Genomic DNA, 12,951 nt, shown 5'->3' with positions numbered 1-12,951 from the left:
GGAATGTTTTCAAATTGTCCAGCTGGATAAATGAATGCACTATTTATAAGCACTTCATGTTCTTATTTATACATTCCCCAAATTGCATGAATCATATTGTTATTTGAGCTTTGTTTATTAAGTTCATTTTCAGCAGATATGTCTAATTAAGGTCATTACATGTTTGTATATATTCAACTTTTAAGTTTTATATTAAATAAAACTGCCCATATGAAATGAGATTCAAAAGTGCAAAATGGACAACCCTAACCTATTGTACACAAACAGAAAGTGCTGGAGAATATCTACAAATCTGGTAGCATTTGTGCAAAAGAAGCACAGTTAACATTTCAAGTCCTGTGACCCTTATCTATTGTACTTCATTCATCACTTGCACTAGAAACAGATCTGTAAAACAGCAGAAACTATAATTAATGCCATGGTGACATGGTTTCTTGATGGCAGTGTCTTTACGTGACCTTTCCTTCATTGTGACTTAATTTGCAAGACTATTGAAATCTTCCCAAATAGTTATGTGATAGTTTAGCTTCAGCTGCAGTATTACAATCTGCATTATTTGTCAGGTTAGTTCGGAAACAGATGACTTAAGGTTGAATCAACACCTCGCTCCTCCACGATGATGATAAAGCTTTGTCTATAGTACTTTATTAATCATACATTGTGTCTCAATGTTATATAGCTCATGGCACTTTGAGAATTTGTGCCTGAACTTCTCTCTAGGCTTTTTTGTAAACAAGAAAACAACATTCCAGAATAGGTTGCAGTGGGTATAGATATTATCCTTTCCTTGACCTTCAAACTCTTTATATGTGTTTACTTACATTCAGTTGATCGCACTGGTATCGGCCTTGCACTCTCAGGCCTTCTAAGATTTACACAATCTATTAAGTGTACAGGTAGAATTTCCACATGGGTTCCTCAATATTCTACTGTAATTCTATCAGAAAACAAGTTGAAACCCTAGGAATATGATGGAATATGTGATAATTCAATTTCTCTTAGATTTTTGCCATCATCACCAAATGTACAGCAGGATTTATAGAGAACACCACAGAATTTAGGGAGCTAAGAAATAGATTTTTAAATGGGAGTAATCTCTGGATCACTTCTGTTGACATATTCCAGTGAGTGTAAAAATTGGAGTCTAGCCCAGATGAATATATAGCTGAGAAGTTGTGTAGGAAGGAAGGCTTTAGACATTTCAGGTCAAGGATGAGCCTGAAATCAAAGTTTGAAACCAGGGAAGGCTGATTTTAATAAGATCAAGTATGATTTGGCCAGAGTGGACTGGGAGCAGATGTTTTTAGGTAAATCTATAATGAAGCAGTGAGATGTATGCAAGAAGGAAATATGCCCCTGTATGGCCAACATAGAGTCACAAAGGTTTACAACATGGAAACAGGGCCTTTGGCCCAACTTGTCCATGCCAACCATGTGACAATTAACCCAGCCCTGTTTGTTTCAATAAAGATAAAGGGTGGGACCATTAAATCAATTAAACTTTGGACATTGAGAGATTTCCAGGACTGGATAAAGAAAAAAAGGGAGGCTTATGGCACATATCAAGTGCTCAAAACAACAGGAGAATGTGCAAGGAGAAATTTATAAAGGAAATTAGGAGAACAAAAATAAGGTATAATGTAGGTAAAATAAACAAAAATCTTGTTATTTTACAAGTACGTTAAAGCTAAAAGGATAACCAAGAAAAGAGTAGGATCCATTAAGGGCCACATTGTTAATTTGTGCATGTTGCCAGAGGATGTAGATAGGGTTCTTTATGAATATTTTGTGTCAGTGTTCACAAATGAGAGGGTCAATGGGGGTGTAGAAATCAAGGAAAAGAACAGTGATACATTTAAAGAAATTAGCATAGTTAGAGAGGAGGCTCCGAGTGGTCTGGCAGGCTTAAAATTTGGCTAATTGGATCCAGAATTCACTGAGAGGCAGGATACAAAGGGTAATGGTTGAGCTGTTTTGTGACTGAAAGACTGGGTCCAGCTGGGTTCCATGGGGATCAGTGTTGGAGCCCTTGCTGTTTGTGATACAGTATATGTAAATGATTTAGACTTACATGTAGGAGAATGGATCAGTAAGTTTGTGGATGGTATGAAAATTGCTGGGATGGTAAATAGTCAGGAGGGTAGCTTTAGATTAAAGAAGGATGTAGGTGGACTGCTCAGACTCCCTAATCGGTGTCAAATGGAATTCAATCCAGATAAGTATGAGGTGATTCACTTGGGAAAGACAAACAAGGCAAGAGATTATATGATGAATGGTAGGATCCTGGGAAGCCTCGAGGATCAGAGAGACCTAGGTGAGTTTGTCCACTGGTCCCTTAAGATAATGGACAGTAGATGAAGTGGTAAAGAAAGCATATGGGATAGATGCTTTAATTAATTGAGGCATAGAGTTTAAGAGCCAGGAAGTTATTCTGGAACTGTGTAAAATGTTGGTTAGGGCACAACTAGAGTATTATGTGCAGTTCTAGAATCCACATTATAGGAGGGATGTGATTGCACTGGAGAAGGAGAAGTTTACCAGAATGCTGCCTGGGCTGGAGAGTTTTACCTGGGAAGAGAGATTGGATGAATCAGGGTTGTTCTCCTTGGAGCAGAGGAGATTGAGGGGATCAAGATACGATGCATAAAATTATGAGGGGCATAGACAGAGTTTACAGGAAGGAACAATTCTCTTGGTGGAGGGACCAATGGCTAACAACATAGATTTAAGGTCAGGGCGAAAGGTTTAGAGGGGGTGTAAGGAAAATGGTTTCCACCCAGAGGGTAGTGGCAATCTGGAGCTCACTACTTACAAGAGTGGTCAAGGCAGAAACCCTCAATAAGTACTTAGATGTATGTTTGCAATGCTAAGGCATACACAGCTATGGACCAAGTACTGGAAAATGGGATTATAATAGTTCATAGTTTTCTAGTGTGGACTCGATAGGTCAAAGGGCCTTTTTTTCTGTGGTATAGACCTCTCTGATGCTATAACTATGAAATAATGCCAATGGGCATTAATTAGACGCTTCATTTTATTATTGTGATGTAGTACATACATTCTGTTCACAGGAAGAGGAGAAGCAGTTACATTTGCAAATTTCAATGAGGATGTAGGTTGTGTCTTAGAGGAACACAAGATATTTAAGGGTGTTATTCATGCAACATAGAACCATGGCAATGTCCAGCACGGAAACAGACCCTTTGGTCCATCTCATCCATGCCAACCAGATACCCTAAATTAAACTATGATTTGGAAAAGCCGGTGTTGGCCTGGGGTGGACAAAGTTAAAAATCACACAACATCAGGTTATAGTCCAAAAGGTTCTTTTGGAAGCAGTAACTTTTGGAGTGGTGCTCCTTCATCAGGTAATTGTGCTAATGCTTCCAAATAAACCTGTTGGACTATAATCTGGTGTTGTGTGTTTTGTAAATTAAACTAGTCTCATTTGCCAGCATTTTGCCCATATTCCTCTAAATCCTTCCTAATCATATACATATCCAGATGCCTTTTAAATGTTGTAATTGTACCAACCTCCATCTCTTCATCTGGCAGTTCATTCCATACATGCACCACCCTCTGCATGAAAACGTTGCCCCTTAGGTCCTTTTTAAATCTCTCCTCTCTCACCTTAAGCCTATGTCCTCTGATTTTGGACTCCAAAACCCTGGGGAAAAGACATTGATGATTCAACCAATCAATGCCCCTCATGATTTTATAAACCTCTATGAGGTCACCCTTCAGACTTTGATGCTTGATGCTCCAAGGAAAATGACCCCAGCCTATTCAGTCTCTCTCTATAGCTCAAACCCTCCAAGCCTGGCAGCAGCTTTGTAAATCTTTTCTAAACCCTTTTTGTAATATGTTATTTAAATTATGTAATCTGATCAAGGGGAAAAAAGTTTTAAGTGTCTGAAAAACAAATTTAGGATAGCGATCAGCAATTTTCTTTATTCACACAAGGTCTACTCTTTTCAAACATTGAATTTCCAGATAGGGTATAGAATATTGGGTAAACAACTAGATGCTGAAATAGAGGCACAAGAAGGGTATCAATACTGATCTGGTAGCTGCTTCACTTGTTGGGGAGATTAATGCAAAGGGCCTTTTCATGTTTAAATTAGCTGTCCATTGCCTGATTTCCTTTCAGTGAGCAGCCTGTTCAATTTCATTCCCATCATAAAATCCCTACAGTGTGAAGCAGGCCATTCAGCCCATCAAACTCACATCCACCCACCAAAGAGCATCCCACCCAGACCTACACCATCCCCATAACCCTACATTTCCCAAGGGAAATCCATCTAACCTGCACACTATGAACTATTTAGCACGGCCAATCCTCCAATCAGCACATCTTTGGACTTTTGGAGGAAACATACAAGAAATAGTACAGAAACATACAAGTACTCACCAATTAATATTCACCCTGTACCAAAACTAAGAGCCAACTACAGGATAAAGCTCCCTGTTCAGACTCCACTCTTGTGCTGTTTTCTGTCTCTCAGACTGCTCTCCTCGCATGCTCTTTTCAAGCATTCAACCCAGTTCCCTCTCTGTAAGAAGGGACCAAAGGTATTGTTGCTAAATTTGCTGATGACACAAGAATATTAGGAAAGTAAATTGTGAAAATTGCATAAGGGAGCTACAAAAGGATGTAGAAAGTGAATGCTCAATAATGTAGCAAATGGAATATAACATTGGAAATATGGAACTGTCCATTTTAGCTGAAAGAATAAAAAGAAGTATGTTATCTAAATGTGGTGAGGGAATGCTGTACTCTGAGAGTTAGAGGGATCTGAGGTCCCTAGTGCATGAATTATAAAAGATTGGCATGCAGGTTTAACAAGTTATTAGGAAATTTAGTAGAATGTTAACATTTATTGCAAGGGTAATTTTATAATAAAAGGTGGGGGGTTATACTTAAGGCATGCAATGTACTGGTGAGACCAACCTCTGGACCTTGTGTTGGTCACCTTATTCATGGAATAATGCAAGTGCATGGAAGCAATTGAGAGAAGGTTTAATAGACTCACCAGGAATGTGATATCGTGTGAGGAAAGGAAAGGACAAGATAAGCTTGCATCCACAAGACTTTAGAACAACAAAAGGTGATATGACAGAAGTATTTGAGAATCTGAAGGGTCTTGACAGAATGGTTGTGGAAAGGATTTTCCTGTTGTGGGATGATCTATAATTAGGGTCATTGTTTAAAAATAAGAAGTAGCCTATTTAGCGCAGGGATGAGAATACTCTTTTCTATCAGTGTTAAAAGTCTTTTCGAACCCTTTTATCCTAAAAAGGCAGTGGAAGCAGTGTGAGAATATTTTTAAGCTGGAGAAGAATATATTCTTGTTAAGCAAGGGGGTAAAAGGGGTGATTGACAAATCAGATTAGCCATGAATAGAATATGACTTTATTTTCAATTTTGTATGTTTAATATTTACCTTTGTAGTCTTTCACTGTAAGGATTAATATTTCTCATGAATATGTTAAAGCAATCAAACAGTTGTATTTACTGAAAGTCCGTATGATTTTATTTCAGGTGTTGAGATTTATTCCTGAGCCGGGTCAAACACGCAGGAGGGGCAGAAACAAGAACATGGGCCTTGTCAACATCCAATTGGAGCATCATGAACGCTGTGACTGCATCTGCAGTTCCAGGCCACCTCGATAAATTATGAACTGGATTGCTGATAGAGGCTGTTAAGGACCTTTATTTTTAACAAAATTGCATTTGTGTACAGATGATTGTTGGCAGATGCTATTTTTCAACATTACAGCAAGTAATCAAGTGCTACGCTTGAATATATTCTTTAACTAGCATTGTGTCAGCCAGACTTTCTTCATAATGCCTTGCTTATTGTAGTCAGAACATTATAAAACTGAGTTTTATTAATTCGACCCAGCTTTAATGCAAAGACAATCTTCAACTTTTTTTAATGTTCAGAATATCATCTCGATCAGTTTATTGGATTGAAGTCTGAGAGCATGTCAATCATAAAGCAATGTTTTTGGATAGAGTAATTATTGAATATTGCAGAAGGAAGTTAACCACAGATATGGCTTTGCTGTTTTCAGAAGCACCTTGAAAGTTTCACATTTTAACAACTATTTCAGATTAAATGTGAAACTGCTTTAAGCAAAGCGCTATTTTAAGTTTATTTAGGGTTAAAGAGTTTCTCAGGCAATGTTTGTTAATGCTTGGATTTCTTTCAATTACTTTCATGTAAATGATATTTAAATGCTTTTCTTCCAACCCTTTGCAAGTCTACTGAAATATCATACAAGTCTTTCATTTATTGTTGTCCAAGGAAACTAATTTTTTGTTATTGTTTGTTACATCACTTTTGTTTCATTTTGTAATACATAGTGTAACACATGATGATTTACTTTCACAATCATCTTCGTAAAAGGTAAAGCCTGTTTCTTTAAATGAAGTTTGTTTTAATTAAAGTACTGGCAATATACCATGGTTCAAAGAGGCCTGATTGTAAAACATACCTTGATCTTCAAGTTTTTTTTATAAATCTGAAGAATATCCATCATTAGAAGGAGTGAATGCCTCGTGGATCAATAGAATACACTCCAATGTGGCTAATAACTATATGAAACAATGCTTGAAGCAAAATGTTTTAAATTGAAATCATTCCGTTTCATTCCATTGTAGGAAAATATAATTAGTCTAATATTTTCTATTCTCATTTATAATTACAATAGTCTTCAAGTAATAGACATCCAAATCAATGATTGTCCATTAAAGGCACCACGTCTTTATGTCTCACCTGTTCAACTCAAATCTTAATCTGAGGGAAGCAAACAATTTAGCTACTTTATAAGGTCAGTACTTACATCCATTTTAATGGTTGTGATATATAATAAGTAGCAGTTATGCCATTTTGTGCTCACAACAACAGTGACTCGCCATTGTTAATGCCAATTACCTTTAAGGCATACTATGTGGAGAAGCAATGTTTTTTTTAATAAAAACAATATTTCTTTCTGGCAGTGACAGACTATCATATTTGAAAATCCTGTAAAATTCAAAGACTTTGAAATGACTCCATTATGAGTAACTTTAAAATCTATTGAACTTTGACTGTTCCATTTAGAATCACGCAAAGTTTTTAGAATTAATGGTGAAAACTTTTGTTCAACTTTGAGCACTGTAATTACAAATTAGTTGGTTAATGGAGTCGGTTGCACAGAAAGAATTCACATGCAAGCTTACTGCCTGATCATGTACCTATGAAGCTGTCTGCACCTTATAAATTAATGCAATATTATCTTTCAAATTCATATCCAAAAGCACCTTTTACTGAGATTTTTCATTCATATTCACGTTTAGAAGTTAATAAATAAGAAACAAAAAGTGATTTTCTTAAGATGATATTTGTTTTTTCTTAAGATTAGACATCATTTGTTTTCCTATGGGTTGTTTAGTAATATGCTGTGCTACAGTATTCTTTCAGTACTGCAAGGATTAATGGTCTTTAGAAAAATTCTGCAGGATCCTGGGATATTGATGTTGCTCTTGTATAATAAGAACACAATTTCCTAAAGTGCAGTTCTTATACTTTAATGCAACTTATTTTTAAATATATATATAGCATTTCAAACAGCTTATTTTAATTTTTTTTGTATGTATTATTATAATTAGAATTATGATGTGCTCTTTGTCTTGATGGAATGTAAAGATTGCTTGAGAAAGGGAATTGTAGAGGATTATTTTTTGTTATAAAATAAACTAAAACTTTCAACTTTATTTGCTAAGCTGTTTCCTGGACAATTTTCCATAATTAGTAAAAGCTTTACCAAGCAATGCAGTTAGGATAAAGAGAAAGCTGGCATTTAACATGAATTTTCAAAAAGGATGTTCTTTTGAGCCTTTATGCATGTTTTGTGTCACTGAAATGTCTCCCACAACTAATAATACAAGATACACTAGGCAGTGAACTGCTTTGTCATCACCACTCAGGAGTTCCTTTCTGTGAAAGGCAGCTAGACCTGGGAGGCAGATAGCTTTTGGAAGAAAAGCCTAGAAAATGAACTTTAGTCCAGTAAGATGAAATACTGGAGTAGCAGGTTCAACACTTGTGTAATGAGGATGACAGCAAGATCAAAGAAAGTTGATCAGCCGATCTCATTGAGAAATACTAATAAGCTGGCTGAGATAACAGCTGACCTGAGACAGGGAAGTGAGGAGTCGTGAAGATTCATGGTGACTGTCAGTATGTGTCATCTTAATTTGAACTTGGCAGGAAAACCCCTGCTCCTCTTGATTCCATGTTCAGTCCAGTGAAAAACTCTAACCAGTTGGAGCCTTCAGAACTGCTGTGGGACATAGTCATGTGGTGATTGAGGCCTAAAGTAGGCATTAGATTTCATGACAACTATACAGCCCACCTGCAGAAATGTTGGTAATACACTTCTGGCATGAACACACACAAGTCCCACACTGTATTGAGTTTTGCATTGTCTACCTTTCATTCAAAGTCACTGATCTCAAAGGTGATGCCACAGAGGGATTTGTAAATGAAGAAACGATTTTTAGCTTTGATGAAGACAGAAAGGGGTGACAGAGAAGCAAGCGGTGAGATGGAATAAGTGGATGTTTTTTAACCAGCAGGATGTCATGTGTAGTGTGTCACAGGGTCAGTGCTGCGACTTCAAGTCTTTACAGTTTTGTAAATGATTTGGATGAAGGGACCGAAGTGATGGTAGCTAAATTTGCTGATGACAGAAGACTAGATAAAAAGTGAGTTGTAAAGAGGCCTTCAGGACCCCACAAGGGGATACTGAAAGTTTGAAATTGTCCATTCTGGCAGAAATAATAGAAAAGAAGCACATTAAATGGTGAGAGATTACAAAATTCCGAGATGCAGAGAGATCTGGGTGCCCTAAAATAGGGTTAGTGCATGAATCACAAAAGTTTAGTATGCAATTACAGCAAATAATCAGTAAAACTAATACATTGTTATGTTGTATTGAGAAAGAAATTGAATCCAAGACTAGGGAGGTTGTGCTTCAGTTATGCAGGATGTTAGCAAGACCCATATATGTAGTATATGTATATTAGTCCATCATACAAAAGGATGTTGATGTGTTGGAAGTAGTTTAGAGAGGTTTAATAGACTAATATCTGGAATGAACAGATTACCTTATGAGGAAAGGAATTAAAGGCTAGGCCTGTATCCTTGAGAGTTTAAAAAAGTTAAAGGTGAGTTAATCGAAGTATGTAAGATCCTGAGGGCTCTTGACTGCGTGGGAGAATCCAGAACTAGGGGTCATAGTATAAAAATAAGGGGACACTCATATAAGACAGAGATGAGGGGAACAAAATTTTCTCAATGAAGTAAAACAAAGATGAATGGGTGATTTTATTGTCACTTGTGTTTTATAGTGAATAAATATAGTGAAAAGCGTTTCCACTGTTGCCATGATCCAGTGTCATTTTGAATAGTTTTAAGAATAAGAAACAAAAAGAAAGATATAGCTTAAAGAGCAATGTTGAAGATTTGAAATAAAAACAAAAATTGCTGGAGAATCTCAACAGTCTGGCAGTATCTGTGGAGAGAAAGCAGAGTTAACATTTTGAGTTCAGTGATCTTTCTTCAGAAGAAGGGTCCTAGTGCATGAAGTTCTGAAATATTGACTTTTCATTCTTTCAACAGATATTGCCAGTCCACTCAAGCTTCTCCAGCAATTTCTGTTTATGTTTCTCTCAGAGATAAGAGTCTTCGGAATTCCCTTCCTCAAAAGGCAATGGATTCAGAATCTTTTAATATTTTTAAGGCAGAGCTAGATAGATTCTTGATTATCAAGGGGGTGAAAGATTATCAAAGATATGCAGGGATATACAATTGAAATTAAAATCGGATCAGCCATTAATACTGAATGGCACAGCAGTCTGAAAGGGCTAAGTGACCTACCATTGTTTCCTTTTCTTATGTTCAGAATGTAAGTGACAGAATTTTGGATATGTTACAGTTTGTTATGATGGTTCTTAGCAAACTGGCACAGTATCACAGTATCATTACAGAACAAGAGAAAGCTATTTGTCTAATCATGTCTGTACTTGCTGTCTGAGTGAAAAATTCATCTAGTGCCACACCCCAACTCCTTTGCATAACCCTGCATATTTTTTGTAAAATGACAATTTAGTTCCCTTTTGACAGAGTCACCAACTGGAAGGTCTTTGTTTACAAGTTGTCCAACGTAAATCTTTACCAGTTGTACATTACCAGTACAGACAAAATAAATAGTTATGTTGCCATGAGCAAATTATTTTGTAAAACTGTTTTACATTATCAGTAGCATAATTCAATATGGAGATATGCGAATCATAGGTCACATCTGACCCTTGCTTTCTTTCACCTGGGAGGGAATGCATTATGTTAAGTGATTTATTGCATGCCATCCTTTATTAATATTTCTTTTTCAGCTGAAAATCTTAGCTTTTCATTATGCCAACCAAGGAGTTCTCCCTGTTCACCTGGAGAGTCCTGATGCCCTTCTGTTACTCAGACAGTAGATGACAGAATTCCAAGAGAAGGGACATGAATGTACCATTTCTACAAGAAATCCACAGTTACATTGAGGAGATTTAAAGAAATCCTTCAACGATCTGCTCCCCCTCAATCTCAGTGATTCTCTGGCTTAGCCTTTGACCATCAACATTCTAGCCTATCTTTGCTGAGTTTTATAAGTTTTACTGTCCCTAAAAATGAGGCATTAACAAGGCAATGTAAAATTATTATGCACAATTTAGTATTTCCTTTACCAGTCCCAAAACATTTAAGAAAAGGGGCAATCATTGCCCAAATCATTTATAGTAAGTGCAGATATCACCATCTTGAGCCAGATAAACTGCATTGATTAACATTTCCTTTATGACACTGTAAACAAAGCTTCCTTATATTTTATTCCAACTCCCATCAGTCAAAACATTTTTTGAAAGCATGTCACCTTTATGATCTCCACTCCATTATCAGATTATGAAAACATGGCATACATTTCTGATGAAAATAAAATGTGCATCTTGAATACATCAAATGATGAGGGTTGGACTTTATTCTGTTTATTCTGTAGATATTCTGGATATTACAATTAGTCTTTAGGTATTGGGATAAATGAAGTTGAACCCTGCATTTCTATAACGTGAAGAAAAGAACACTCTTCAATGGCACTCGCTCACAGGTTTTGATGGGATGTTCCTTTTATTTTTCAAAACCTTCTGTTTTTTGATACCCTTTCTCCAGCTTCTTTTACTTCTTGTAAGTGGCTCAAGGTGATTGGTACACTAACTATAAAGTCCGTTAGTTAATGGTTAGTGATAAGAGCTTACAACAACTGGTGGGAGAACATAATTAGTTTTTCTTCAGGTATGTTTGCTGCAGAGAACCTGTTCTTTCAGTAGTCTGGAGGCCTGTCCCACCCTATTATAGACATCCAAGCAGATAGGCTTGTTCGGGGCCAATCAGAGAGCTGGGTTTGGCAGATGACCTCTGGCAACCACAACTGGTCACATTTGCATAACCCAATCAGCTTCCTGCTGTCGGTTGAATGATTGTCTGCACATACACTTCAGTTTCCCCACTGCTTGCAAAGCAACAATGTAAACAGAGCTCACAATGAGTTCCAGCTGCTTGGTTTTAAAGTGCAGAAATTACTCCCCCAGTCGTTGGCTTTAAATAACATTCTTTATCCATTTTGGTTTGCATCAAGAAATAAACTAAAATAAAAAGGGTTAGTCTCTACACTTCTTACATCTTCCTTATGACAGATGTTAAGCTGGCTGGATATATTTTCAAACAAACACAGAAAATGCTGGAGAAACGCTGCAGGCCTGGAAGCAGTTGTGGAGAGAAAGGTTTAATGTTCCAAGTTTGATATGACTCTTCTTTTTCCAGGCTGTAGCTTCCTGCTTTCTGTCTCACAACTATTTTAGAATAAAGGAGTTATAGTCATTATTTTCCAATCAAATGGAACTGTTCCCAAATATACGGAATTTTGAAAATGTTAAAAATAACATATCAACTAGCTTAATGAAAGAAAAATACCATAGTTGCTGGACATCTGATGTACAAACCCCACCACCGACCCTGTACCCACGGGGGATACATTCCACGACCTATCACGAAGCCCAAAACCGCAGTTAGGAGCGAATCCATTCATTTAAATGGGTTACCTTCCCAGCAGCCCCTGGTCCTTGGTTCCAAAAGGTTCCCTATAATATGTTTGGGCTGCAATACACCGAGCGTAACTGAAACTGCCAAAAATGATTCTGCAAATACAGGGGTCAGCCTGTACTGGAGAAGCTCAGCAGCTCTGAAAGCATCTGTGAAGAGAGAAACAGAGAGAAATAGTTCTCAAGCAGAGTCACATCAGACTTGAAATTTCTCTCTCTCTCTCTCTCTGCTGATGCTACCAAACCTGCTGGGGTTTTCCAGCATTTAATGTTCTCATATCAACTATCTTACTAGCTTCTTGGTTTAGGACTCTAGGATGAAATCCACCAGAATCTGAAGATTTTTTAACCCACAGCTTCAACAATTTGTTCAGTACGACTTCCTTGGTGATTGCATTTTTCTTGAGTTTCTTCTTCCCATTCCTGATTTACAGCTACTTCTGGGATATTGCTTATGTCCTCTACAGTGAAGATTCATGCAAAATATGTGTTTAATTCAGCTCCCAACTCATAAGTAATCTAAATATATTTTTGCCCTAAGTTCATGTGGACACATGAATGTACAAGGAGATGGCATGTTAAGTGATGGGAGGCTGGTGGAGGAATCACAGATCACAGAATTACTATGATTCTGAATATTCAGCCTATTTTTCCAACACCATTTCTCTGAGCATTTTAGCTTGGTGGTAATCTCCTACCTTTTCCCCATAAACTTGAACACTTTTTATTTAAATAGCCATCTAAAGCCCTCTTTAATGCTCCAG

General features: G+C 37.0%; 1 protein-coding gene across 2 annotated transcripts in view; it reads left to right on the top strand.

The window, feature by feature from the left end:
• pdgfd (platelet derived growth factor d) overlaps positions 1 to 7,762 on the top strand; it is a 177,378-nt gene extending 169,616 nt beyond the window's left edge. For both annotated transcript variants that reach the window (XM_043691812.1, XM_043691811.1), the window contains exon 7: positions 5,543 to 7,762. In XM_043691812.1, the coding sequence (XP_043547747.1) occupies positions 5,543 to 5,674 (132 nt within the window). In that variant the 3' untranslated portion in view covers positions 5,675 to 7,762. The remainder of the gene's footprint in view (positions 1 to 5,542) is intronic.
• Positions 7,763 to 12,951: the final 5,189 nt, after the last annotated feature.

Source organism: Chiloscyllium plagiosum, chromosome 6, assembly GCF_004010195.1.
Source record: "Chiloscyllium plagiosum isolate BGI_BamShark_2017 chromosome 6, ASM401019v2, whole genome shotgun sequence".
Classification (NCBI taxonomy): Eukaryota; Metazoa; Chordata; class Chondrichthyes; order Orectolobiformes; family Hemiscylliidae; genus Chiloscyllium; species Chiloscyllium plagiosum.
The sequence above is the reverse complement of the archived record's forward strand: the minus strand, read 5'-3'. Positions and strand labels throughout refer to the sequence as shown.